This window comes from Pezoporus flaviventris, unplaced genomic scaffold, assembly GCF_033815535.1.
Source record: "Pezoporus flaviventris isolate CSIRO_AGI_PZ_B2104156 unplaced genomic scaffold, CSIRO_AGI_Pfla_v1 ptg000046l, whole genome shotgun sequence".
Taxonomy (NCBI): domain Eukaryota; kingdom Metazoa; phylum Chordata; class Aves; order Psittaciformes; family Psittacidae; genus Pezoporus; species Pezoporus flaviventris.
The window spans coordinates 1794755-1819335 of NW_026892594.1; the positions used below are offsets into that span (position 1 = coordinate 1794755).

A 24581-nucleotide genomic window follows, 5' to 3' on the forward strand; every position below is an offset into this window, starting at 1 on the left:
TGCCCTCTCCAGTTTCTGGCTGGGCACTGCAGCTGGCACAGGTGCATCCCCTCCACACCAGCCTTTTCTCACTAACAGAAGCCAGGCAAGCTTCAAGTTTTACTTTACTCCTGCAGAAGAGGTTTCTGCTCCTGTTAACAGCTTCCCCTTCACACCTTCGCTGCAGACAGGTAATCAGCATCAGTCACAGTTCTCACAGGGAGAGATTCAAACGCATCCAGCTTAAGAATATTAACACTTCTCAATAATACTTCATTCATTTCCTAATGAAAATGTTTCCTAGGTCACCTTTTTCACAGCTGCCCTGCCCTGGCAGCTCAGTGCGTCACCTTGGCTAAAACACACCACGTCTTTCTTCTCCTCCCTGGTTTTTACCTGGCCACATCCTCCATAACGCCCTTTCCTTCTCACTTCTCCCTTCAAAGCTACTGCAAGAAATTCTGAGCTGCTTAAAGCAGAGCAATAAGATGTTATTACCTTCAATAACTTACAGCAGAATCAAATCTTTTCTTGGAAACAATCTAATACCGAAAGCAGCATCCACTCCCTTCCCTGTGAAAGCACGGTATAGGGGAAGAACTCCCAACCTCAGCTGTGCTAAACCAGGACCTTAAAGCTTTCTTACCCTCTTCCTCGCAGTGGGAGAAACCTCTGATGGGCAATTTAACACAGGTATGTCCAAGATAATGCACAACACGTTTCTAGGAATGCATTTGGCCTCTTGTTCTACCTCTTGTAAGTGAACAGATAACCACTGAATAGGATACATGGCTTTCTCTCTGGATAAAGACACGTGATGGAATAGATGGGAGCGGAAGAAATCCAGCTACACCAGTCTGAAAGGTTTCACATAATGCATTAGTAAAAGCCTTAATACATTATAAACCCACAGTTTACTGCTCAGCTTGCACTAAGGTTTTTAACTGAAGAGGGTAGAGAAACATTACCAAGTAAATGCCATAGTGGTGTGATGGATAACATACAAATACATTAACTTTTACAGTATTTCCCTATTTATAGTCTTGCTAAACAACAGCTGGTTAGGATTTTTGTAAGGACAATGGAAATCTGCAGGGAATTGTGCTTAACAAGCTTGGTGACATCTAAAAACCTACGCTGGGGGTTGCAACTGGATGATCTTAAGGTCCTTTCCAACCCAAATCATTCTGTGATTCTATGCTAATGCATGCAATTACCCTAGTACTTACTTTCCGTTCTGAGCCAGGTGGGACAGAGCCCATCTGCAATCTCTTGTGTATCTCCACTTTGAGGGAATGATCACCCAGTGCCTCTGCAAGGTGTGATGGAGTGTGGTACTGGACTGCACAGAGCCATTAACAACAACTGTAAAGCGCGTTAAAGAACAGCCAGTGTATCATATAGTGCCAGAAGGCAGCTCCTTTATGTCCTCATGTCCACCATGAAGGCTTTGGGTGACCCATTTTTCCCACACAGCCCTGAAACACAGACGTCTCTTTAGAAGACACAGTCCCAAGGTAGTTCTTTGCTAAGTAAGAAGAGGCAGGATGAAGAGAAGGGGTCATCCCTAAAGCACACTGGTGTCTTGGAAGTGCTCTCCTTTACCTGTACCCTGTCCATTCTATGGTTTGGAGTCACTAAATAGCATTTCAATTCCACTCTACCTATCAATGTCAGGAAAGGAGAGAGGGAAGAAGTCAGGCTTTAGAATCAGGTAAAAACCATGGTTATCCCGAGGCTCATATGGAAAATAATGCCAGAATGATGTGAGCAGCACTTGGCCATTGCATTCAACTGCTGCACTGGACTCAATCCAATCCTGTAGACCTACATGTGACTATTTCCAGTGATATCCAACAGAAGAGATAAAAATGCCATTGTCCCACTCTACTTAGCACTTGTCAGGAAACATCTGGAATACTGGGTTCAGTTTTGGTTCTTGCTCTACAAAAGACGTGTGGACAGGCTGGAAAGGGTCCAGAGAAGGATCACAAAGACAAGCTATAAGTTTCCATAATAACACTTTGCAAATCACACACAACAAAGGCTCTGGAGCTGCATATGGCAATAACAAAACATGGTGTACAGGAATGCATTTACTTGGATTCAAACTTAAAACAGGCGAGATTTAGGTTAGATACAAGGCAGAAGCTCTTTCCTGTGAGGGTGCTGAGGCACTGGCACAGGGTGCCCAGAGAAGCTGTGGCTGCCCCATCCCTGGCAGTGTTCAAGGCCAGGTTGGACACAGGGGCTTGGAGCAAGCTGCTCTAGTGGAAGGTGTCCCTGCCCGTGGCAGGTGATGGAGCTGGATGAGCTTTAAGGTCCCTTCCAACCCAAACCAGTCTGGGATTCTATGTGTGGGGAAAAAAATGCAAAGAAATCAACACACAGAAACCACTGCTGCAGAGCAGTATCAGGTTCAGCACATTTTCAACAGCTTCAAACACATAAAAGCCCCTTTGAACAGCGAGGAGTTGGAGGAACTCCGTGTTTCCTGCAATCCAGGGCACATTTGGCAAATACTGCAAAGCTCTGTGGTCATCTGAAGCCTGACTCTGCTCTTGTTCAGGTCCAGTGTCCATCCTACAATTCCCCTTCAGTTACTCCCACTGAAATATCAGAGGTATCTCAGTGCTGAGCAATCCCTACCCAATGTAATTCCAATACCTTCCGTTACTGTGATTTCCCATCCGTTTTCTACAGCCCCAACAGGAATAAAACCCGAGGCATTACAGATGCTGTAGCGCTTTTACAGAGAAGCCACAATAAGCTGTATCTGCACAAAACCTGAGTCAACTGCACTGTGTGTGACGAGTATTTCCCTTGCTACTTCAAGGCAGTACATAGTCTGCAGTGCCTGCCCTAGGCAGTTTGGATGATGGTCTGAACAGGGAGAAAATGACACCTGGAAGGGATGATGTTCTAACCTACACACCTACAGCTTTTCAGATATTGTCTTTTTTTTTTGACATTTATTTCTAAAGGACTTAGAGAATCTTCAGCAGGAAAGCAAAGTATAAAATGTATTACAGTACACACAATAGGACATGTTATACAAGGGACTGGGATGGCATTTAAATCACAGTATTCTCTGCACCTTGAAAAGCTGATGCTAAGGATCTCCTTTAGCTTTTCTGACAGCGTCACTCCTCCTTCACCCCCCTGGAGACAAGGTATGGCTCCCTGGGGGAACGTGACAGAAGGTACCCTGGGTGTATGAGTGCAGAGGGGAGAAGTTCACTCACATCCAGTTCCAACCCCCTGCAATGGGGGTTGGAGGGACATCTCCCACTAGAGCAGCTTGCTCCAAGCCCCTGTGTCTGACCTGGCCTTGAACACTGCCAGGGATGGGGCAGCCCCAGCTTCCTTAATCAGTTTAATGGGTGTAAAAGACATTCAGGTGCCAAGTTTGCTTGCAGAGACCCAAATTAGCTTCCAAAATGAGAGGGGGAGACATGCTTCATGAGGGCTCTGATCCTGCAAGCTGTCACCATCATCAACTGGAACATTTTACAAGTCTCTAAGATATGACAGTTCTATCAAAGGCAAGATAATTCTGACCCATTATGGCCAAGACTGACCATTGGAAATGATGGTTGACCTGTTCATCCTCTTAGAGGTAGCAGTGCTCCTTCCCTGCCAGGAAGCCAGGGCTAGTCCTGCCTGGCTGCAGCCTATCTCCAAGGAGAAAACAGAAGGTTTTCTCATAAATGCACTTCCCTTTACATAAACTCAATGACTGAGGCCCTCAGCCACCACCACTACAACCATGTAAACCAATTCCCATTTACTCAGGCCACTGGATTTTCCCCAAAGCTGAATTACACTTACCTTTTGGAAAGACAGCTGTAACCAATCTCCATTACCTGACAGCTTTTCTCTTTCCCATGGCTCACCAGCTCTAGGGTAACGTGATTATGCTCGGCTGAGACACCAGGTTTCATGGTCAGTGTGGAAGCTACCTGCTCCTCTGGCTTAACAGCAAAATAGTCCTTTTTTCAGTTTAATATAGGTGAAAAGATTACTTTCAGACTGGCTCCATCTCCCCCATGGCTTAAATCCCAAATGAGGCTCACTCCTGCTTTGTCTGAGTCAAATCACACTCTACCACCTTGCACAACGTTTATTCCTCTCTATGCATTGACTACCTCAATGGAAGGAAAGAGAAGCCAATTCAAATGGATGTAAATCATCCTGAAATTAGGAGGGATCTGATTCTGGTAATACCCCTGCTATCACTCCTAATGCTGCATGTCCAATCTATCCAAACTGATCACCTTCAAGGTTGTTGCTAACTTAAGACTGCCACAGATGGCAAAAAATAAACATGCAGAAGCATTCTGTTCTCAGAGCATTACTAAATCCTACCAGGGTCATAAGGGATCCCTCAGGGCTTGTAAATCTAGTCCTGCCTGTTTAAAATACAGCCAAATTGTGTATTTAGTGGCTATTCATCCAGGTAGACCTGGTAGATCTACAGGTATTCACTACGTCACCAGGGAAAATGTTTTCTGAGTAGTTTCTGCATCTCATGTCTCTCGCACCATCAAGTCTCCTGCCTGAGATCCAGTCTCTTAGGACTATAAATTACCAGATTAGGGAGAAAGGACCAACCATCATTTCCCCTCATTAGAAAGCATCTACCTACATGCCCCATCCCTGGCAGTGTTCAAGGCCAGGTTGCACACAGGGGCTTGGAGCAAGCTGCTCTAGTGGAAGGTGTCCCTGCCCATGGCAGGGGTTTGGAACTGGATGAGCTTTAAGGTCCCTTCCAACCCAAACCAGGCTGGGATTCTATAGACATTGAGGCTTGGCTAGTAAGGTTTTTAGATTCGAAAGTAAAGTGAAAGGAGAAAGTTAAGTAATGTGATTATGTGAAAATCTTACAAATAACATGGAGCAACTCGTGTGGAGACCTCAGAGCAGCCTTCCAGTATCTGAAGGGGGCCTATAGGGATGCTGGGGAGGGACTCTTCATTAGGGACTGTAGTGATAGGACAAGGGGTAACGGGTTAAAACTTAGAGGAAGTTTAGATTGGATCTAAGGAGGAAATTCTTTCCTGTGAGGGTGGTGAGGCACTGGAATGGGTTGCCCAGGCAGGTTGTGAATGCTCCATCCCTGGCAGTGTTCAAGAACAGGTTGGACAGAGCCTTGGGTGACATGGTTTAGCGTGTGGTGTCCCTGCCCGTGGCAAGGGATTTGGAACTGGATGATCTTAAGGTCCTTTCCAACCCTAACTATTCCATGATTCTATGATCCCACCTTTGAGGCGTTCACTCTGTTACTGGTCTGTGCCTTGGCTGGTGCAGCAGGAGGGTGAAAGGGAGCTACTCCTTGGATCCAGTCATTAAAACTCAGTGATTTCACCTCCCTTCCCACAAAGCCACAGTGCAGCAATACTGACAATAAGCAGGGAAGTCTGGGTCATCACCATATGGCAGCACAGCAAGAACAGACCACCAGAATGTGGGACAGCGGGCTTGTAAAAAGCTGCCTTAAATCCTGAGAAATGACAAAAAGCTTCTGTACATTTAGGAAAAGAAAATGGAAAAAAAAATCCCTTACATGTCTCCACCGTGAGCCAAGCTCTGACAGCTTTTTGGGGGCTCCTGCAGGTCCTAGTGCTTTTACAGCTGTGTCTATCAGTACTCCTCACTAACACTTCCAAATGAATGCCAACACTTCCCACAGAAAAAGGAGAACTTTAGGAAACAGGAGGGAAAGAAAGTGGGATAGAGTCAGCTATTAAACCCCCCCAACAAATCCTGCTCCTTTCTCCCTTTTTTAATGGCTGGGGTAAGAACGTGCTGCTCAGGACCAAACCTGAACCTGGGCGGGATCCATTCCAGCTCTTCTGGATACAGGAATTATACAGAAGATGCAGGCTCTATTTCCATGGCTTTGAAATGATGGAGAGAATGGATGGAAAGGGCTGGGTCCCTTGTGAATTAGTTCAGGTTATCAGCCTGCTCCTCTCCAGCACCACCTTGCTCTTACAGTGCAGCCTGTTGGGAAAACAAGACTCCTGGACAGATAGACCCTTCTTTGAACCCTGGAGCAACACAAGTCAGTTCATGGAGAAGCAAAGAGAGTGCAGGATAATGAAACATCTTGATTTGCTCTTTTGTATTTAAGGTAGGAAGCCTTAACTAACCTCACCAGGGAAGGAGCACTAAGTGCTTTTCACACACCGAAGCTGAGAAGCAGCAATGTGGTCTCAAGACAAGAGGATGGAGAAAATGCCCAGCAGACAGAAGGACCTCAGGTTTCATACTATGTTAAAACATTATTTCACTACCTATAGCACAGTGAAGCCAGAGTGGATACAAAGAAGCTCCAGTGCTGCACAAAAGATGAGACAGATCTTTCTCAGGAGAGATCAGTGTGATGCTCTGAAACGTCTCTCACTCGCACAAGAGGGCTTTCCTCTGAATACACACATTTGTACATACACATGGCACATATGTTCAGTTCATGTCATTTTTACTGTAAGTAATGGAACACAGAACTGTTGGAGCAAGTGCAGAGGAGGCCATGAGTATGATCAGGGGCTGGAGAATCTCCCATATGGAGACAGGCTGAGAAAGTTGGGGCTGTTCAGCCTGGAGAAGAGAAGCTGCGTGGAGACCTCAGAGCAGCTTCCAGTGTCCAAAGGGAGCTACAGGGATGCTGGAGAGGGACTCTTCATCAGAGACTGGAGTGATAGGTCAAGGGGTGATGGGTTCAGACTGAAACAGGGGAAGTTCAGGTTGGAGATAAGGCAGAAGCTCTTCCCTGTGAGGGTGCTGAGGCGCTGGCACATGGTGCGCAGAGAAGCTGTGGCTGCCCCATCCCTGGCAGTGTTCAAGGCCAGGTTGGACACAGGGGCTTAGAGCAAGCTGCTCTAGTGGGAGGTGTCCATGCCTGTGGCAGGTTGGAGCTGGAGGAGCTTTAAGGTCCCACCTGACCCAAACCAGTATGGGATTCTGTGATTCTTTTTCTAAATGATGCAGGATCTGGGTGTGAAAGCTTTCACTTGAGGTTTTCGGCTCTTGCATAGGGCACCCCACTGTAGTCTGACCCCCGTCCTGCTCTCCACCAGCTCAGAAGGTTGACACAGTGATGAAGATCTCAGGCACTTCTCATCACGATGGATTCAACCCTGCTTGAGCAAAGGGAACTATCAGCCAACGACAGAGAATGTCACGGCACATTTTCAATGGAGAAACGGCTGATTAACCAGCACTGACGCACCTGGGTTTATGTATTTTTCTCTTCTCATTCATTGTTATCACCACAAACCCTGTCATGGACAAGCCACAAGCTCCCCCTTCACTAAATATGACTATAGGAAGTAACTGACCTCAGAAATACACAGATATGACAAAGCCAAGAAGAAGAGCAACACATGCCTCGAACTTCCCTGTCTCCCTCCAGATGGTACATCTCCCCAGAGCTCTTCTGCCTAATGCAAGCCCCTGGGTTGCTGCCAGGGAAGCTGATGTTACAGGGCATGGAAAGGAGGACAAAAAGGCAGGAGAATGGCACAGCTGCTTGCTGGCACCATCTAAAAATCACGCCTATTCTTTCCCTGCCTCCCTGTGAAGCCCCCTTCATGTGCTGAAACAAGCAGCGCTAATTCAACTTCCCACGTGGCTTTGTCTAATTCCGACTTGTCCCTCAGTGAAGCAAGATCCCCTCCTTCAATCAGACACCGTTTTCTTGAGGCATTAGAGAAATAGGGAGCTAAAGTAATTATTGAGAACTCATAAACAGCAGCTTTAGCCTAATTGCCAGGACTCCTTTGTCATTTTATGGGGTTTTATTGCCTCCCGTGGATACGCGAGTATTGATGGAGCTCACAGAGTCTTGTGCTGCTGCGATAAGAACAGCAGCCAGTGGAAAACCAAAATGCAATTAGGTGACCCAATATCCTGCTGAACATTTGGGATTAAGAAAAAAGAAAGAAAGAAAGAAGGAAGGAAAAATAAAGCCTGGAAGAAATCACAGTATTTGGCTCTGTCATGGTTTAAGCCCAGTCAGTAACTCAGAACCATGCAGCCGTTCGCTCACTCCTCGCCCTTCCTCCCCTCATGCTCCCAGAGGGATGGGGAGGAGAATCAGAAGAATGCAACTCCCACGGGTTGAGATAAGAGCAGCCCAGTAACTAAGGTATAACACAAACCACTGCTGCTGCCACCAATAATAATAATGATAAGGGAGGTAACAAGGGGAGAGAATACAACCGCTCACCACCCACCGACCGATACCCAGCCTGACCGAGCAGTGATCTAACCCTTCTGGGTAACTGCGCCCAGTTTCTATACTGGGCATGAGGTGCTGTGGTATGGAATACCTCTTTGGTCAGTTTGGGTCAGGTGTCCTGTCTCTGCTTCCTCCAGGCTTCCCCTCCTCCCTGGCAGAGCATGAGGCTCACAAAGTCCTTGGTCAGAGTAAACATGACTGAACAGCAGCTAAGAACATCGGTGTTAGCAGCACTGTTCCCAGGCTGAAAGTCAAAAACACAGCACTAAACCAGCTACTAAGAAGGACAAAAATGACTGCTACTGCTGAACCCAGGACAGGGTCTTTCACAGTCCACCACAGACTTGTTCTCTGTTCTTATCAAGCCAAAGTGTTTCACCTCCTACACTGGCAATATGGCTGTATTTAATGCCAGACTGCCAAGGTTTGACCCAAAGCCCACGTCTGGACGATCCATTAGCTTCAATGATCTTCAGCAGGAGAGCCTGGCCACCTCTCACTTCTACACCTAGCAAAGCCTGCCCTGAAGGTTGCAATCCCAACAAGCACTTGTTGCATAGAATCCTTTGAACCCAGCCAACCACCTTGAATCACAAAATACCCAGCGACTTATCTAGCAAAACCACAGCTCGGAACTTGCAGCTCTCCTCTCTGTGCAATACATCACATGGACTGTAACGTGTTCCTATTTGTTGTGCTGTTTAATATCTTCAATGGCGTTCCTGACACTATGGATTCCCATATTAATCCAGAACCATCCAGAATATGTTGTGGCCGAATGATTTTTTGTGATTTGGTTTTCTTTCTTTTCCTGCTCATTTTGTTGCTTTTTTCCTCCCCCTGGGTCTACCTCATTCTTTAACCTCCTCAACTTCAACCAGTAAACCAAAATGAAACTCCTTCTTATTTCTAGACACCGAATGGCCATCTAGTGGGGTTCTGTCCTTTCAACCAAAGCTGCTTTGATGGAACAATTCAGTAAGTAATTTTTATCACTCTCATTCAGTTAAGAAAAACCCTCTTCATTTTAAAGCAGCATCTGCCAGTATAACAGAAGGACAGGGAGCTGTTGCTCCATGCCCAGAGGAGGCCACGAGGATGATCAGGGGCTGGAGAATCTCCTGTAGGGAGACAGGCTGAGAACACTAAGGCTGTTCACCCTGGAGAAGAGAAGCTGCGTGGAGACCTCAGAGAAGCTTTCAGTGTCTGAAGGGGGCTACAAGGATGCTGGAGAGGGACTCTTCATCAGGGACTGTAGTGATAGGACAAGGGGTGATGGGTTCAAAGTGAAACAGGGGAAGTTCAGGTTGGAGATAAGGCAGAAGCTCTTCCCTGTGAGGGTGCTGAGGCGCTGGCACAGGGTGCCCAGAGAAGCTGTGGCTGCCCCATCCCTGGCAGTGTTCAAGGCCAGGTTGGACACAGGGGCTTGGAGCAACCTGCTCCAAGGTGTCCCTGCCCGTGGCAGGGGGTTGGAACTGGGTGAGCTTTAAGGCCCCTTCCAACCCAAACCAGCCTGGGATTCTACGAAACAAATGACATCCTGATCCCCAGATCTGTGCACTTTCAACCACACAATGCAACTTCCATTAGGCTCACACTGAAAAGTGCTGTTTTGACGTGGGTAGGGATTGGAGGAATTGATTTTTTAGCTTTTTTTCAGATATAATAAGCATAACTAGAGGAGAAGAACTATTGAGTTGGCACATCCTGCTCTCTCCATCACTGCTCCAGTCCAGCTAGTAATGATTTTTGCAAAGAAAAGGCATTCTTAGCACTTAAAACTAATGTTATGTTTGAACCAAAAGCACCACTAGAGCTATTCTGGCTTCTGAACCACGTGACTCCTTGACTACACATGATTCAAACCCACTGCTGACAGCAAGTCAAAGAAAAAGAAGATATTTTCATATTTTCTAAGCTCTTCAGTTAATGGGAATTCTATTAAGTTGTAAAGTACTGTTATAAGCAATACAACAGTCCTCTACAATTAATTCTGAATGCAGCCGTGTGTAATACTATTATGAACAACTCAATGACATCCTCAAATAAGCAGGGAAATGAAAACATGTTTCAGTGTGACCCTGCTCAGAGAGTTATGAAAACCAACAGAGATTCAATTACTTCATTGCCATGGGACAGAAACCACACATTGCCACCGAGCAGAGAGCTGGTGGATGGATATAGGTACTAAGCAGACCCCAAAGACTGATGGAGGCCAAGGAATCATCTCAGCAATGTTAAATAAATGAGGTAGAGGTAAAGTTCTACCACTCAAAACTGACTTCAAGCCAATTAAAGAGAGTTCCCAGTGCGCTTCAAGGAAGACTTTCATGCTTTTCTTCTGGGTCAGGATTTTGCTAATCAGTTCTGGGGTATGGACAATGAAAGGGAGAGAGGGAGAAGAAATCACCCTTCATCAAGTCTCATCTTTCTACCCCCTGTAGTCAAAATGAACTTACGGTACATGCACCTTTGGATCAAACCAGACATTGAAGCCAACTGCACACACAGGCAGAAAGACCAGTAAAATGTTATGAAGTTAAGAGCATCCAAAGAGCTCATTTAAAAGGTGCCACTTCTTGTTTAATCCTACTGGAAGATTCAAGCTATAAAATGCCCTCCTTTCACCTAACAACCACAGAAGAGCAAAGTCAGTTCAGTCACTTCTTTCTTTGGCAACCTGTAAGTGACCTGTAAGGATGGATGGAGAGTTGGGAAAGGGTTTTAAGGAGTGAGTTGCTGATGGGACGCGTGCTGGAACCCCAGTTCAGTTCACCTAATACAGAAGTAAATGAACAGAAATACCATCCTTCTCCCCCCTCCCTCCCCACGTGCTCATCTTCGATCAGCCAAAGGGAGAGAGTCACGAGCACCTGGTAAATACTTTGGATGAAAATCCATATATTGAACTCAGAGAAACGAAATCATATGCAAGCTCTGTCAGAACATCACGGAGGGGGGTTGCAAAATAGCCCTTTCTTATTTTTAGGCTTTGAAAGTCGTTAACTTTGGCAATTTCCAAGATCAGATGGAACTACATTTTGGGATGAGATGGAGCTACATTTCAGTATCTCATTCCAGCCTCATAGGGCCAAATTTGGTGAATGAACACAAAACCACCTTGGTGGACAGAGAAAAAAACCCATAATCCAGCAGGAAGTGGAGCTACCTGAGGTCTGCCTGCTTTTACTTTAAGATAATGATCCTAAACCACCAAAAATACACACACATAGATAGAGATTCCTCTGTTCCATACACGCACCTGCACTGCAGCCACTCCTGAGAATGATAACTCGCTCCACTTCTATGCTAATTTAATATCCTTTGAATAATAGACTTCTTTTCTTTGTGCCATGGGGGAAACCACTCCAAAATGCTGTTACATCACTGTTTGCAACTGAGCCTACTCATTTTAAGCAAGAAGATTTGTCAAAAGGATCATTAATGACAGAGAACAGGCTGGGTATGGAAACAGAGAGGAAAAACTCCCATTGTGGCCACCGTGTAAAATGCAATCCTTTCCCAGACTTATTCTGCTGCTTTCCTATTTCACTTTAAAACCCCCAAAATGATGAGGAACAACATCTGTCCTCGGCCAAACAGCTATGTGGTCAGTCTGGGGTTGCTAAACCAAGTCAGAAAAGGGCAGTGAATCCAACCGCTTTAGGTCTTCTTAGGCCCCAACCACCACTACATCTCACCTGAGACTTTTGAGTGTCTGTTAATGAAGCAAAGATCCTCACTGATCATTCCCATCCATACAACATTTACAGAATAGTTTGGTTTGGAAAGGACCTTAAGAATGTCCAGTTCCAAACCCCTGCCATGGGCAGGGACAACTCACACTAGATCATATTGCCCAAGGCTCTGTCCAACCTGGCCTTGAACACTGCCAGGGATGGGGCAGCCACAGCTTCTCTGGGCAACCTGTGCCAGCGCCTCAGCACCCTCACAGGGGAGAACTTGTGCCTTAAATCTAACCTGAACTTCCCCTGTTTCAGTTTGAACCCATCACCCCTTGTCCTATCACTACTCCTAGTGAAAGGGATTCATACACTTCATACTCTGACTCAAAGCATAAGTGGTAACATGAAACTTCCACATGTTGCCAGCATCTCCTACAGAGTTATTTAAGAAAATACATATTTTGTGTTAGAGAATAACTTAACCTTTTCCCCTACTTCAGCATTCAGGGATGGGGATGTGGCATGGGATGGCAGTGCCGTGGTGGGTACGGTACAGGTCAAAGAAACTACCCCAGCTTTCCAGATGAATAAATGTGAATGAGATAAAGAAAACAATGTAACATTAAGATGCTTTTAAGGCATTATTCTCAACTGTTTTTCCAGGGGGAGAAAGCAGCAGATGTAGTGAGATAATTCACTAATGTATGGAAGGCTAATTAAAAGGCAAAACAGGCTATTCAGAGGGATGGGAGATGGGATGGGATAGCAGCAGTGCTAGCTTCTCACTAAATTAAGCTCTAAGTAATATAGTTCGACAATAAACCACACTTTTAAGATGAAAAGAATTGTTCCAAGCAGATTTTTTCGCCTTTCACAAAATATTGACCTGCTCTTTCAGGTTATAAAACCAACCTAGGATTAAATTTAACTCATGCAGTAACTTATTCTCTCCTGTGAAACTGGACAAGGGATGTGGAAAGTCAATTTAAGACTTTCTGCTGCAAAATATGCCCAGCACTTATAGACAAGGTCAATACAAACAGTTTCACCCCCTGCAAACAGGCTGGAAAATGAAACACCATGGGGTTTTTCATAATCTACTACAACAGATTATACGTTCTGTTAGCTGAGAACACACAACTGCCGCGCTGTAAAAGCTACAGGGAGAGGTTGCTGATACTGGAACTGCATTCACACACTGCTCCTACCCAAAGGATAATGGGGGTTCTCTTCTCCAGGCTGACCCAGCCCAGCTCTCTCAGCCTGGCTCCAGAGCAGAGCTGCTCCAGCCCTCGCAGCATCTCCGTGGCCTCCTCTGCACTCGCTCCAACAGCTCCACATCCCTCTTGTGCTGCTGCCCCAGAGCTGGATCAGGACTGCAGGAGGGGGTCTCCCCAGAGCAAAGTGGGAGAATGACAACACCTGCATCCATAAACACCTTAATTATTAATTCCTAGTAATATTGTTGCTAAAAAGCCCATGGATTTAAACTAAAACAGGAGACGTTCAGGTTAGACAGAAGGAAAAAGCCCAGAGAAGCTGTGGCTGCCCCATCCCCGATGTGTTCAAGTAAGCAGCACCCATTATTTTCCAGGTAAATAAACCATCAAAAGGGCAAACTTAGATCTGAAACTCAGAACATTTTGCTGCAGCTTCTTTCCATCCTTTCTGCAGGCTTTGTCGTGCAAGAATCTCCAATTAGAGGGAAGATGGAGGATGCAGAGAGCAAGTAATGCATGAAACCCATTTTCCCCATCACAGAGTTAAAATTGTAGACCTATGGTGGGGTCCTGGTTGTCTTCTTGCATCCTGATTAAGCAGTGTCTTCACTTTGTGCCTTTATCATCTGCTGTATCAACTTGCAGTTTGCTGTTTCCTCAGCTTGTAGGAGCTTATTATAACCCAGCTTTGTAACAACTGAGGCCAGACTTTTTAATGTCATATTTATTTTCACCTGATGTGATTGCCAAATTACACCTTAAAGAGCAACTTGTCAAGGATGGTGGTTCCAAATTTCATCTAGTTTAATAATAATAGTGTTTGTCTATTAACTTTCTTCCTGATCTTGGAAAACACTTAGGCTCCTCCAGGAGAGGAATGGAGTAGTATTAAACTCCAGCCTCTCCTAAGATCCCTTTCACTACCAGTTTCTACTCTAGTCCCGTGTCTTGGGCTTGTTTGGAAGCAGTATCTCCCAGAGATTCTCTCAGTTATCTGTCCTTTGGAATCATCATCAATAGTCATTGCTAAATACATCGAGCAGCAACAGGAGCTCCAACTCCTAACCTCAAGAAAAGGGAAGAATCTCACCCTGATTGCACATTCTGTCTCAGTGGACTTTGGTAGAAACCTTTCTCTTTGTTAGCTCAACTCTCCTGTCTTGGGCCTTCGTTTCAAGCTCTTGTTCTTAACTACTTGTGTTTTCAATAGTAGTAGTGTTTTCAGTTCTGTCCTGTAAGAGGGGACTTGTAAGAACCAGGCGTTCCCATCTCTGCATGGGCCAGGATGGCCAGGAGGAGCTCAGCTAAACCCCTCAGCATTATCCAGATTAATAGAAGGCTTTCTTCTCTATCATTACCCCACTGTCATTGCCCCATCCCTGGCAGTGTTCAAGGCCAGGCTGGACACAGGGGCTTGGAGCAAGCTGCTCTAGTGGAAGGTGTCCCTGCCCGTGGCAGGGGTTGGAACTGTGTGATCTTTAAGGTCCTTTCCAACCCAAACCAGCCTATGATTACATCATGATTTTAAGATGTGATGTCATACATGCTTACTGCTCTTCTGGTGATATGTCCCTCCACACAAACTTCAACTGAGTTTTACATTAATTGCCATCTTTGGCCTTGTTTATTGATTCCCATGCCTGGGGCATAGGGGTGTTGTGTCTCTCCTGACTTCAACAGCTGAAGATGTTATCCTCATAACGCTCCATCAATACAGCTGCTATGGGAACCCTTTTGCCAGCAGAGTTGAGGCCTTAATGTGCCTTAATTCTGCTGTTGACCAGGCAGGCTGGGTCCGTTTGAAGCTTGGTGGTGGCTGTGCAAGGGGAACAGCATTCCATTGGAGCAGGAGAAAGGAGGATATGGAAGGATTGGAGATACTTTTATTTATTAGTCTGTAGCAGCAGATTCCTTTAAGTGTTGGAGAGGCAGAGAGCAGTCTGCTACGGGAACAGTGCCCCAGCTTTACTGCCAAAACCATCATGCAGGCCTGCCAGGAGCAGCCAGGATCTGCCTCCTGTTGAGTTACCGCTAGGTCTGTTCTGCGCACCGCATGGTGTTACAACTCTCGTAGTAAAGCAGCATGGGGAGACCTGCTCCTGGTTGCATCATGACAGTGAAAAGCATCATCTTGGCTCGCTCTTCCATGGAATGACTTTGACGTGAGCCAACACTGATGCTTCAAAAAAGGGAAGAGTTTTTGAAGAAGAAAGTCCTCAAAAACTTCTTTTCACTTTGGAATGTCTCTTTGAGCGCTTTACCGAGTAAACTCCCAAATCCCTTCTGGATTACAGTTGCCTCAGAGCTGTCATATTTTGGGCTGGCATTGTTTTGCTGTGCGTTTGCAATTGCTGATTCACAGAGCAATAAACCCCCAGGACTTTGATTCTAATCTCTGAAAACAAAGCAGTGTAGGAGAAATGGATTTCACCTTGCAATGATTAGCTCTTAGCAAGCTCGTACCGTCTTTCCGGAGACATTTAGAGTCAAACCACATCTGTGGAGACAATTCCTCTTTCTTCCCATTCAAACTGCAGTGCTGAAATGCCATTGTAAATCAATAAAAAATTGAGTCTTTTTGCTTTAGTCAGAGATTTTACATTTTTAGAGCAGTATTGGAATAGCCTCCAGACCTGTCTGCTTATTGCACAGTCACCGTTGTGTTTAGCCACTGTAACCAGTTGTAGGTGGTCTCTTAAATCGAGGTAATTCAGTGCTTTCTCTGCTTGGGGAAACTACAAAAGCCAGAGGTGAAGAAAGGATTTCAGGTTGTCCAACAAGGGCTGTATTGCCGTGCATTATGGTAATGAACATGAGCCGGCTTCAGTGTGCGCTCACAGCCCAGAAAGCAACCGTATCCTGGGCTGCACCCAAAGGAGCGTGACCAGCAGGTCAAAGGAGGTGATCCTGCCCCTCTGCTCTGCTCTCGTGAGACCTCACCTGGAGCATTGTGTGCAGTTCTGGTGTCCTCAACATAAAAAGGACATGGAACTGTTGGAACAAGTCCAGAGGAGGCCACGAGGATGATCAGGGGCTGGAGCACCTCCTGTATGGAGATAGGCTGAGAAAGTTGAGCCTGGAGAAGAGAAGGCTGTGTGGAGACCTCATAGCAGCCTTCCAGTATCTGAAGGGGCCTATAGGGATGCTGGGGAGGGACTCTTCATTAGGGACTGTAGTGATAGGACAAGGGGTAACGGGTTAAAACTGAAACAGGGGAAGTTTAGATTGGATCTAAGGAGGAAATTCTTTCCTGTGAGGGTGGTGAGGCACTGGAATGGGTTGCCCAGGGAGGTTGTGAATGCTCCATCCCTGGTGGTGTTCAAGGCCAGGCTGGACAGAGCCTTGGGTGAGATGGTTTAGTGTGAGGTGTCCCTGCCCATGGCAGGGGGTTGGAACTGGATGATCTTAAGGTCCTTTCCAACCCTAACTATTCTGTGATTCTATGATTCTATAATTGGTCTTTCAACCTCAACCTCAGAGCATAGGTGCATTAAAAGAGGATGTAACTTAACAGGGCAAAGAAGGAAGGAGAAAAGAGAAGGATAATTGCTCTCATTTTACAGATGGGAAATGAAGATCTGGGAAGATCATAGAACTCTGCACTCATCTGGCCTTGATCTAGCAAATAGCTTGAGCATCTCCTGCTCTTTATCTACAGGAGTATTGTGGAGTCCCAGACTGGTTTGTTTTGGAAGGAACCTTAATGCTCATGGGCAGGGACACCTTCCACTAGAGCAGCTTGCTCCAAGCCCCTGTGTCCAACCTGGCCTTGAACACTGCCAGGGATGGGGCAGCCACAGCTTCTCTGGGCACCCTGTGCCAGCGCCTCAGCACCCTCACAGGGAAGAGCTTCTGCCTAAGAGCTCAGCTCAGTCTCCCCTCGGGCAGGTTAAAGCCACTCCCCTTGGCCTGGCCCTACAGGCCCTTGTCCAAAGCCCCTCTCCAGCTTTCCTGCAGCCCCTTCAGGCACTGGAGCTGCTCTAAGGTCTCCCCTTCAGGAGCCTTCTCTTCTCCAGGCTGACCCAGCCCAGCTCTCTCAGCCTGGCTCCAGAGCAGAGCTGCTCCAGCCCTCGCAGCATCTCCATGGCCTCCTCTGCACTCGCTCCAACAGCTCCACGTCCCTCTTGTGCTGCTGCCCCAGAGCTGGATCAGGACTGCAGGGGGGGTTCTCCCCAGAGCACAGTAGAACAGCCCTGGTGCTGTATGGGTGGAAGCAGGAGCTGAACCCAAGTTACCCAACTCCCTGTTCTGTGCTTTAAGTACTATCCCATCCACAGACTCATTACTTCGCTATTTCCCCATGTTCGCTGCTGTTTTGTACAGCTTTGGTGATGTGTTTGGAAGCAGCAATCAAAGATACTTTGAAAAAGGGATGCTTATTCTGAAAGGGAGAGAGCACTATTGTTAAAGCTGCCTTTACCTAGGTTTGTGGTTTTATTCTCGTCTGCCTTTTAAAGCAGCTCTCCAATTTGGCTTGTCTTGATAATAAACCAGGTGCAGGAAGGCGAGGTGATAGCTGCAGGACTATTTAACACATTTGGGGACTGTGGAGGCAGACAGGAAGGGGGAAATCTATGAACTCTCCAAATGTTGCTGGCTTTTTGCTTCAAGATCAATAGAAGATCTCTTAGCACATGACAGTGCAAAATGGTGCCTAATATCACAGTCCTAAATTGTCCCTAGATTATTGCATTTTTTCGCCAAGGCAGCTTTGTTTAAATAATGGCTGTGTCACGGAAGCTGTCTCATTGATTGGATTACGTCTGTGTGTCATAGTGAGAAAAATGAGGTTGTGTCAGGCTGAATTACAGGTTTACATACATTATTGAAGCATTGCTCTTTACCTCTCCCTCTGTCAGTCATCATCGCCTTGCAGATTGTTCTGGTTTTAATATATCTCAGTCACAGAATCAAAGAATGGGTTGGAAGGGACCTTAAGATCATCCAGCTCCACCCCCCCTGCCATGGGCAGGGACACTTCATGTTAAACCATGTCACCCAAGGCTCTGTCCAACCTGGCCTTGAACACCAACAGGGATGGGGCAGCCACAGCTTCTCTGGGCACCCTGTGCCAGCGCCTCAGCACCCTCACAGGGAAGAGCTTCTGCCTAAGAGCTCATCTCAGTCTCCCCTCTGGCAGCTTAAAGCCATTCCCCTTGGCCTGGCCCTACAGGCCCTTGTCCAAAGCCCCTCTCCAGCTTTCCTGCAGCCCCTTTAGGCACTGGAGCTGCTCTAAGGTCTCCCCTTCAGGAGCCTTCTCTTCTCCAGGCTGACCCAGCCCAGCTCTCTCAGCCTGGCTCCATCTCTGTGGCCTCCTCTGGACTTGCCCCAATACCAAACCCAGCTGAAGGACTCACTGGTTGCTGCTATTGAGCTTGGAATAATTGCTACTCCTGCAGGTATCATAATACGATGATACTTACTATGATCAAATACAAATGGACATGAAGACTTCAAAAGACAGGGTATGAACACACAGTAGGATTTTATCATTTCGATCTCTGCAGTGCTCATGGGAATGGTTGGGTAAAGCTGCAGAGCAGGATCTCCAAGTGTTCTAAGTAGAGCTCAGTCATGTCCATCACTTCCAAACCAAGCTCTCACCAAAGTTCAAATGCTTCACATCAGAACAAAAGAGGCAGGGACTTTGTGATACAGGAATATGACCACTTCATATGGAGAAGCAGAACTGAGGCTGCTTATGAGAGTCACTATGAACCAAAATACAACCATTCCTTCATTTCTCAGCTTCCTTTCACAGTGATGCTACTTGTTCATTTGTTTTTAGTAAAAGATGAAGATCAGCCACCTAAAAATAACAAGATGTTCTTCAGTGTTCAGAGCAATCATCACCTAATAATAATTACACATCATCACCTCGAAACTGCAGCTGAAGCTGTCGTGCTCACTGCTCTGCGCTGCGTTAGCAATACAGTACAGGCACAGCTCTGGGCAAGCGTGGCCGAGCTGAGGTCCTGGCTGGGCAGTTCTGACTGTCAGATCATTAATCATTGTCTTGGATATTGTTTTTCCACCCCAAAATGTGGAATCTGGGACTGTGCGACGTGCCAAAGTGGAGCTACTCACTTAACGAGACAAATGGATTTTATTGACTTAATCAAGAAGAGTAACAACTCAATACCTCATTTCTTCACAGCTGGCTAGAACAAACTCTGGAGGCATGAGGAGATGATGTAAAACACAGTCTATAAATTATGAGAGTTTATTAAAGAAATGCCAATGGAAACTGCTTCGGAATTGAATGTCCATGTTCTGCAAGGCTTCCACAGCAAGTGGGCAAAATATTGACTTCGAACAAATGACGCGAGCAGCCTCCAGATAATTTATCAGAGGGAAGTCCATATTTTTCCTCTTTCAACTGATGAGATTATTCTCCTGCACTGTATTTGATGGCAAAGGAAACGAAAGGTTATCACAGATTTTGTTGCTGTTGTTCAGATGACAGCTTGCTTTTGTCAAGGCGCCTTTCCGAGCTACTCCTATGTCTCTGCTCCTCCCAATCAGCTGAGCATGCTGTGGATGGAGCAACCTTAGCTCAGATTTGCCACAGTTGGGCCCTAATGTTGATGGCTTGGAGGATTATTCCAAGTGCAAGGTCCTACACCTGGGTCGGAGCAATCCCAGGCACAGCTACAGGTTGGGCAGAGAAGAGATTCAGAGCAGCCCTAAGGAGAAGGACTTGGGGGTGTTGGTTGATGAGAAAATGAACATGAGCCAGCTTCAGTGTGCGCTCGCAGCCCAGAAAGCAACCGTATCCTGGGCTGCATCCAAAGGAGCGTGACCAGCAGGTCCAAGGAGGTGATCCTGCCCCTCTACTCTGCTCTCGTGAGACCTCACCTGGAGCATTGTGTGCAGTTCTGGTGTCCTCAGCATAAAAAGGACATGGAACTGTTGGAACAAGTCCAGAGGAGGCCACGAGGATGATCAGGGGACTGGAGCACCTCCCGTATGAAGACAGGCTGAGAAAGTTGGGGCTGTTGAGCCTGGAGAAGAGAAGCTGCGTGGAGACCTCAGAGCAGCTTCCAGTATCTGAAGGGGGCCTATAGGGATGTTGGGGAGGGACTCTTCATTAGGGACTATAGTGACAGGACAAGGGGTAACGGGTTCAAACTTAAACAGGGGAAGTTTAGATCGGATCTAAGGAGGAAATTCTTTCCTGTTAGGGTGGTGAGGCACTGGAATGGGTTGCCCAGGGAGGTTGTGAATGCTCCATCCCTGGCAGTGTTCAAGACCAGGTTGGACAGAGCCTTGGGTGATATGGTTTAGTGTGAGGTGTCCCTGCCCATGGCAGGGGGGTTGGAACTGGATGATCTTAAGGTCCCTTCCAACTCTAACTATTCTATAATTCTATGAAACCTACAGATGGCCCCAGGGGCAGGAGTCTGTTCACATCCACTGAGCTATCTCCATCACACCTTTGATGTGCCACCTTCTTTGTAGGAGATGGGGTTTTCACAGGGATCATCTTTCTTCAGCTAGAAGAATGAGAGTTATTAACACTGTGATTTAAAGATAAGCATAAAATCCATAGGTTCAAGAGGAATGGCAGAGGTCCTCCTGACAGCACAGCTCCCAGCCTTGGCTGCAGTGTGGACCTCGGGTGCCAAGTTCTGGACACCATTTCCCAGGATGCTGTCCAGGGCAAAGGAAGACAAGAAAACCCCAATGTCTATTTCCTGCAGAAGGAAGCACAAACCTCCCTGTGAAATCTCTGCTGGCAATGACTACTGGGAAGAGAAAACCACAGAAAAGGCCCAAATATCCCCATCCAGAATGGGGGAAACAACTCAGGCTACCAGATGAGTGAAAAGCCTGGGAGAAAGCCTCACCATCACATCACTGAGGTGCGAAACTACACAGGCAGAGACACAGAGCAAAGTAAATGAAAGAGAATAAAGCAACCAAGTGCAAAGTATTAAAAGCATAAATTGCATCTATTAAATATTAGCAACAAGCCTTCAAACTGCCGAGACTAGAACAGCTTCTTGGAGATAACTTAACGCCTGCATTCAAAGCTAGAAACTTTAAATCAGGACCAAAGAGCTATTATATCGATTTGTACGCAGGGAGCCAAGGAATACAAAATAAATGGGACTGAAACAAAAAAGGAGAGAAAATGGTCCTAACAATTCCGTGTATTCCTCTCAGGGCTCTGGAGTGATCAAGGCAGAAGAAACTTCTGTTCAAAGAGGGAACATTATGCTTTTATTTGCAGACAAATGCAAGCAAGACTCATTTGTTCTTAACTAACTAAGTTTCTAACCAGATGTGAGCCCTGAAGAGGCCAGCACAGCCTAGCTCAGGTATTTAATGTTGCAAATGATGACTGCTGGTGATTAGGGCTCAAGCCTTGAAGGAGGGGCTGTGTCTCAGCTTCATAATGAGTAGGCTTTTAACACACCAAGCCTTTCATCTCTACGATCTTGGACTGGATCTAAATCAAAGGTAAGTGCAAGATTTAGGCAGCTAATAGGGTCTGTTATGTGGCCACTGTTAGCTGATCACCTTTAGTTATTTTAAGCCCAATTTAGGATGGGGTAAGCTAGAGTCACAGATTGGTTTGTGTTGGAAAGGACCTTAAAGCTCCTCCAGTTCCAACCCCTGCCACGGGCAGGGACACCTTCCACTAGAGCAGCTTGCTCCAAGCCCCTGTGCCAGCACCTCAGCACCCTCACAGGGAAGAGCTTCTGCCTTATCTCCAACCTCAACTTCCCCTGTTTCACTTTGAACCCATCACCCCTTGTCCCATCACTCCAGTCCCTGATGAAGAGTCCCTCTTCAGCATCCTTGTAGCCCCCTTCACACACTGGAAGCTGCTCTGAGGTCTCCACGCAGCTTCTCTTCTCCAGGCTCAACAGCCCCAATGTTCTCAGCCTGTCTCCATATGGGAGGTGCTCCAGCCCCTGATCATCCACGTGGCCTCCTCTGGACATGGAGCAACAGCCCCATGTCCTTTTAAATGTGGGGATGTCACCAACATCAGGGACACTAGAACTGTATGCTATACTACAAGTGGGGTCTCACGAGAGCAGAACAGACACAATCTTCAGATGGAAACCACCTTAGAAACAGGCTTTTCCTATTTCAATGCCTGCAGAATAACCAGCTGAGATGCTGTGAATGCTCAGAATTACTAGCAAGTGATTAAGAGGACATCCACGGCGTTCCTAGCTTTAGGAATAACCACGTGAATAACAGGCACTGAATGACGAGCTTACGCCAAGCTCTTTCAAGCACACCAAGCCCAAAACTGAAGTTCTGCCAAGCAGAGGCTGTGGAATCAAACTTTACAATGAAAAGGGAACGTCGGGTTAACACGGATTTAGACATCCACACAATGCTAAGGGGCTTATCAATCCCCACAGTGAATATCCCACTTACAAATACCCACCACTCGCTTTGTGTCGGGTACGGTTAGGAGACATGTGCTAGTGAATGCAGGTCTTGTCAGAGGGTTTGCGTGTGGGATGCCTTCCACAAAGCCTCTGCTTTCAGCCTCACCCCAAATCATCTCTCTCCTTTTAGCCTCAGCATTTCAATCCCGCTCTACAGGCAGCAGATTGAAACGTTCAGGCCTCCATGGCAAGGAGATTGAATCTGAAAAGCAAGAATGAAGCAAGGCATCAATAGCACACGCTACGGCTCTCCCCGACGACAGCAACGATGTCGGGTGAATGATTTAGCATTTGTTAAACTTCTACCATTGTGAAAGCAACCTATTATTTTCCTGGTTGTGCTCTGAAATGCCTCAATCACTGACAGGATGAGCAAGTGAGAAATAATACAGATCATTTTTTGACTGCTTTTATTCAACAGATACCTCGCTGTACACCCTATCGCCCGTTGTTTCATCAACAGCATCGCTAATACCTTTTTCTCACCCCCTTTTCTGATCCCATGGAATTAGAGTGATGACTCCTCCAACTGTGCACATCTTTGCAAGTGCCCGATAACATCCTGTGTAACGGGATGCGGTGCTCAATTCAGGCCTCCTTTTGTAAAGAAAACAAGACGCTGCACCCATGGGAAGGCAGCACACATTAGCTACCGAAAGCAAGCAGTGTGCTTAGCCACAGGACATGCTCTGACGTCTACACTCCTGTCACAGCAGCTTACATGAGTACGGCTCTGCTTTCTGACACGCTCAAGAAGTGGGCTCATGTGAACCTTAGGAGGTTCAACAAGGCCAAGTGGAAAGTCCTGCACGTGGGTCAGGGCAACCCCTTAGTATCCATATAGAATGGAGGATAAAGGATTGAGAGCGAGCCCTGAGGAAAGGATTTGGGGGTGCTGGTCAATGAGAAGCTCCCCATGACGCAGCTTCAGTGTGTGCTTGAGCCCAGAACCCCAATGTGTGCTGGGCTGCACCCCCAGAGCGCGAGCAGCAGCTCAAGAAGGGGATCCTGCCCCTCTGCTGCGCTCTGGGGATCATCCAGTTCCAACCCCTTGCCATGGGCAGGGACACTTGCCATGAGAGCGTGTTCCTCCAAGCCCCATCCAACCTGGCTCTACAGACAGGATTTAATATCTCTGTCACAGGGCAATCAGACATCACAAAACACGTCTGCAAAAAGAGCTCAGTGATCCCTGAAAGCTCAGGAATACATCGTGGCTTTATGCAAACCTCAAAGAGCAACGGCTTCTTAGCCATGGAGCAGCAGAGGGTTTGTTCTGGAGGCTGAAAGGCATTAACCTTTGCGGATAAACCCATAGTGAATTAAAGATGAGCGGACAACCTTCCTAATTAAGGAATCAAATAAGACAGAACTTATATTTCTAACCCTTTCAGTTGACAAGACAATAAATTGCTCTTGTCTCTTCACAAGGATTCACCGAGATTCATTATCTCCTTCCGGGGGATCACATCAGCTTTGGCCTTACTACGTGTTAGGTCTTGAACCGTTCCTAGCCCAATCTGCCTGCAGAAGGACACCAGCCTGCAACCGAAGCGTGGCAGAAGGATCCATATGTCCCACTGCAGCTGCCTTTCACATGGAGAAGCTGCAGCCATACTCCAAGTTTCCTTAAAAAGGCAAAGGTCTCCTTTCTAAGAATAAAAATACACTAAGATATTAAAATGAAGCTCTCAAGTCAGCCCAATGCATCAGAAAATCCATCTAAATATAGATGATACCATATCCTAGCCCTTAGCTACAAGCTTTCCTGGGAGCAAAGCCATGGGTGCAGCAGTTCAGTATCACTGCTTATTTAGAGAACCAGTTATAAGAACCTGGGGATTTGTGTGTTTCTAGACTGGAAAACCATAAACTGGAGTACATTAGGACAAGAACTGCTGCTCTGGTCTTCCCTTCTCTATTCTTAATAACGTGGTTTTTCTCCATCAGCAAAGAAGTGCTCTGAAATAACTGCTCTAAATGAGTCTTTGAAGACACATCTCTATTTGCAAACCTCACCAAGTTACACGTCAGG

At 46.5% G+C, this 24581-nt stretch overlaps 1 protein-coding gene across 2 annotated transcripts in view; it reads right to left on the bottom strand.

Moving 5' to 3' along the window:
• The window catches only part of EXOC4 (exocyst complex component 4), a 394793-nt gene that overhangs the window by 149307 nt on the left and 220905 nt on the right, over nt 1-24581 (bottom strand). Inside the window, exon 11 of one of the 2 annotated variants that reach the window (XM_061467960.1) lies at nt 19340-19531. The exons of the other annotated variant lie outside the window; for it this stretch is intronic. Within the exon in view, the coding sequence (XP_061323944.1) occupies nt 19519-19531 (13 nt within the window). The 3' untranslated portion in view covers nt 19340-19518. Of the gene's footprint in view, nt 1-19339; nt 19532-24581 lie in introns of those variants that run through there. 2 annotated transcript variants of the gene reach the window in all.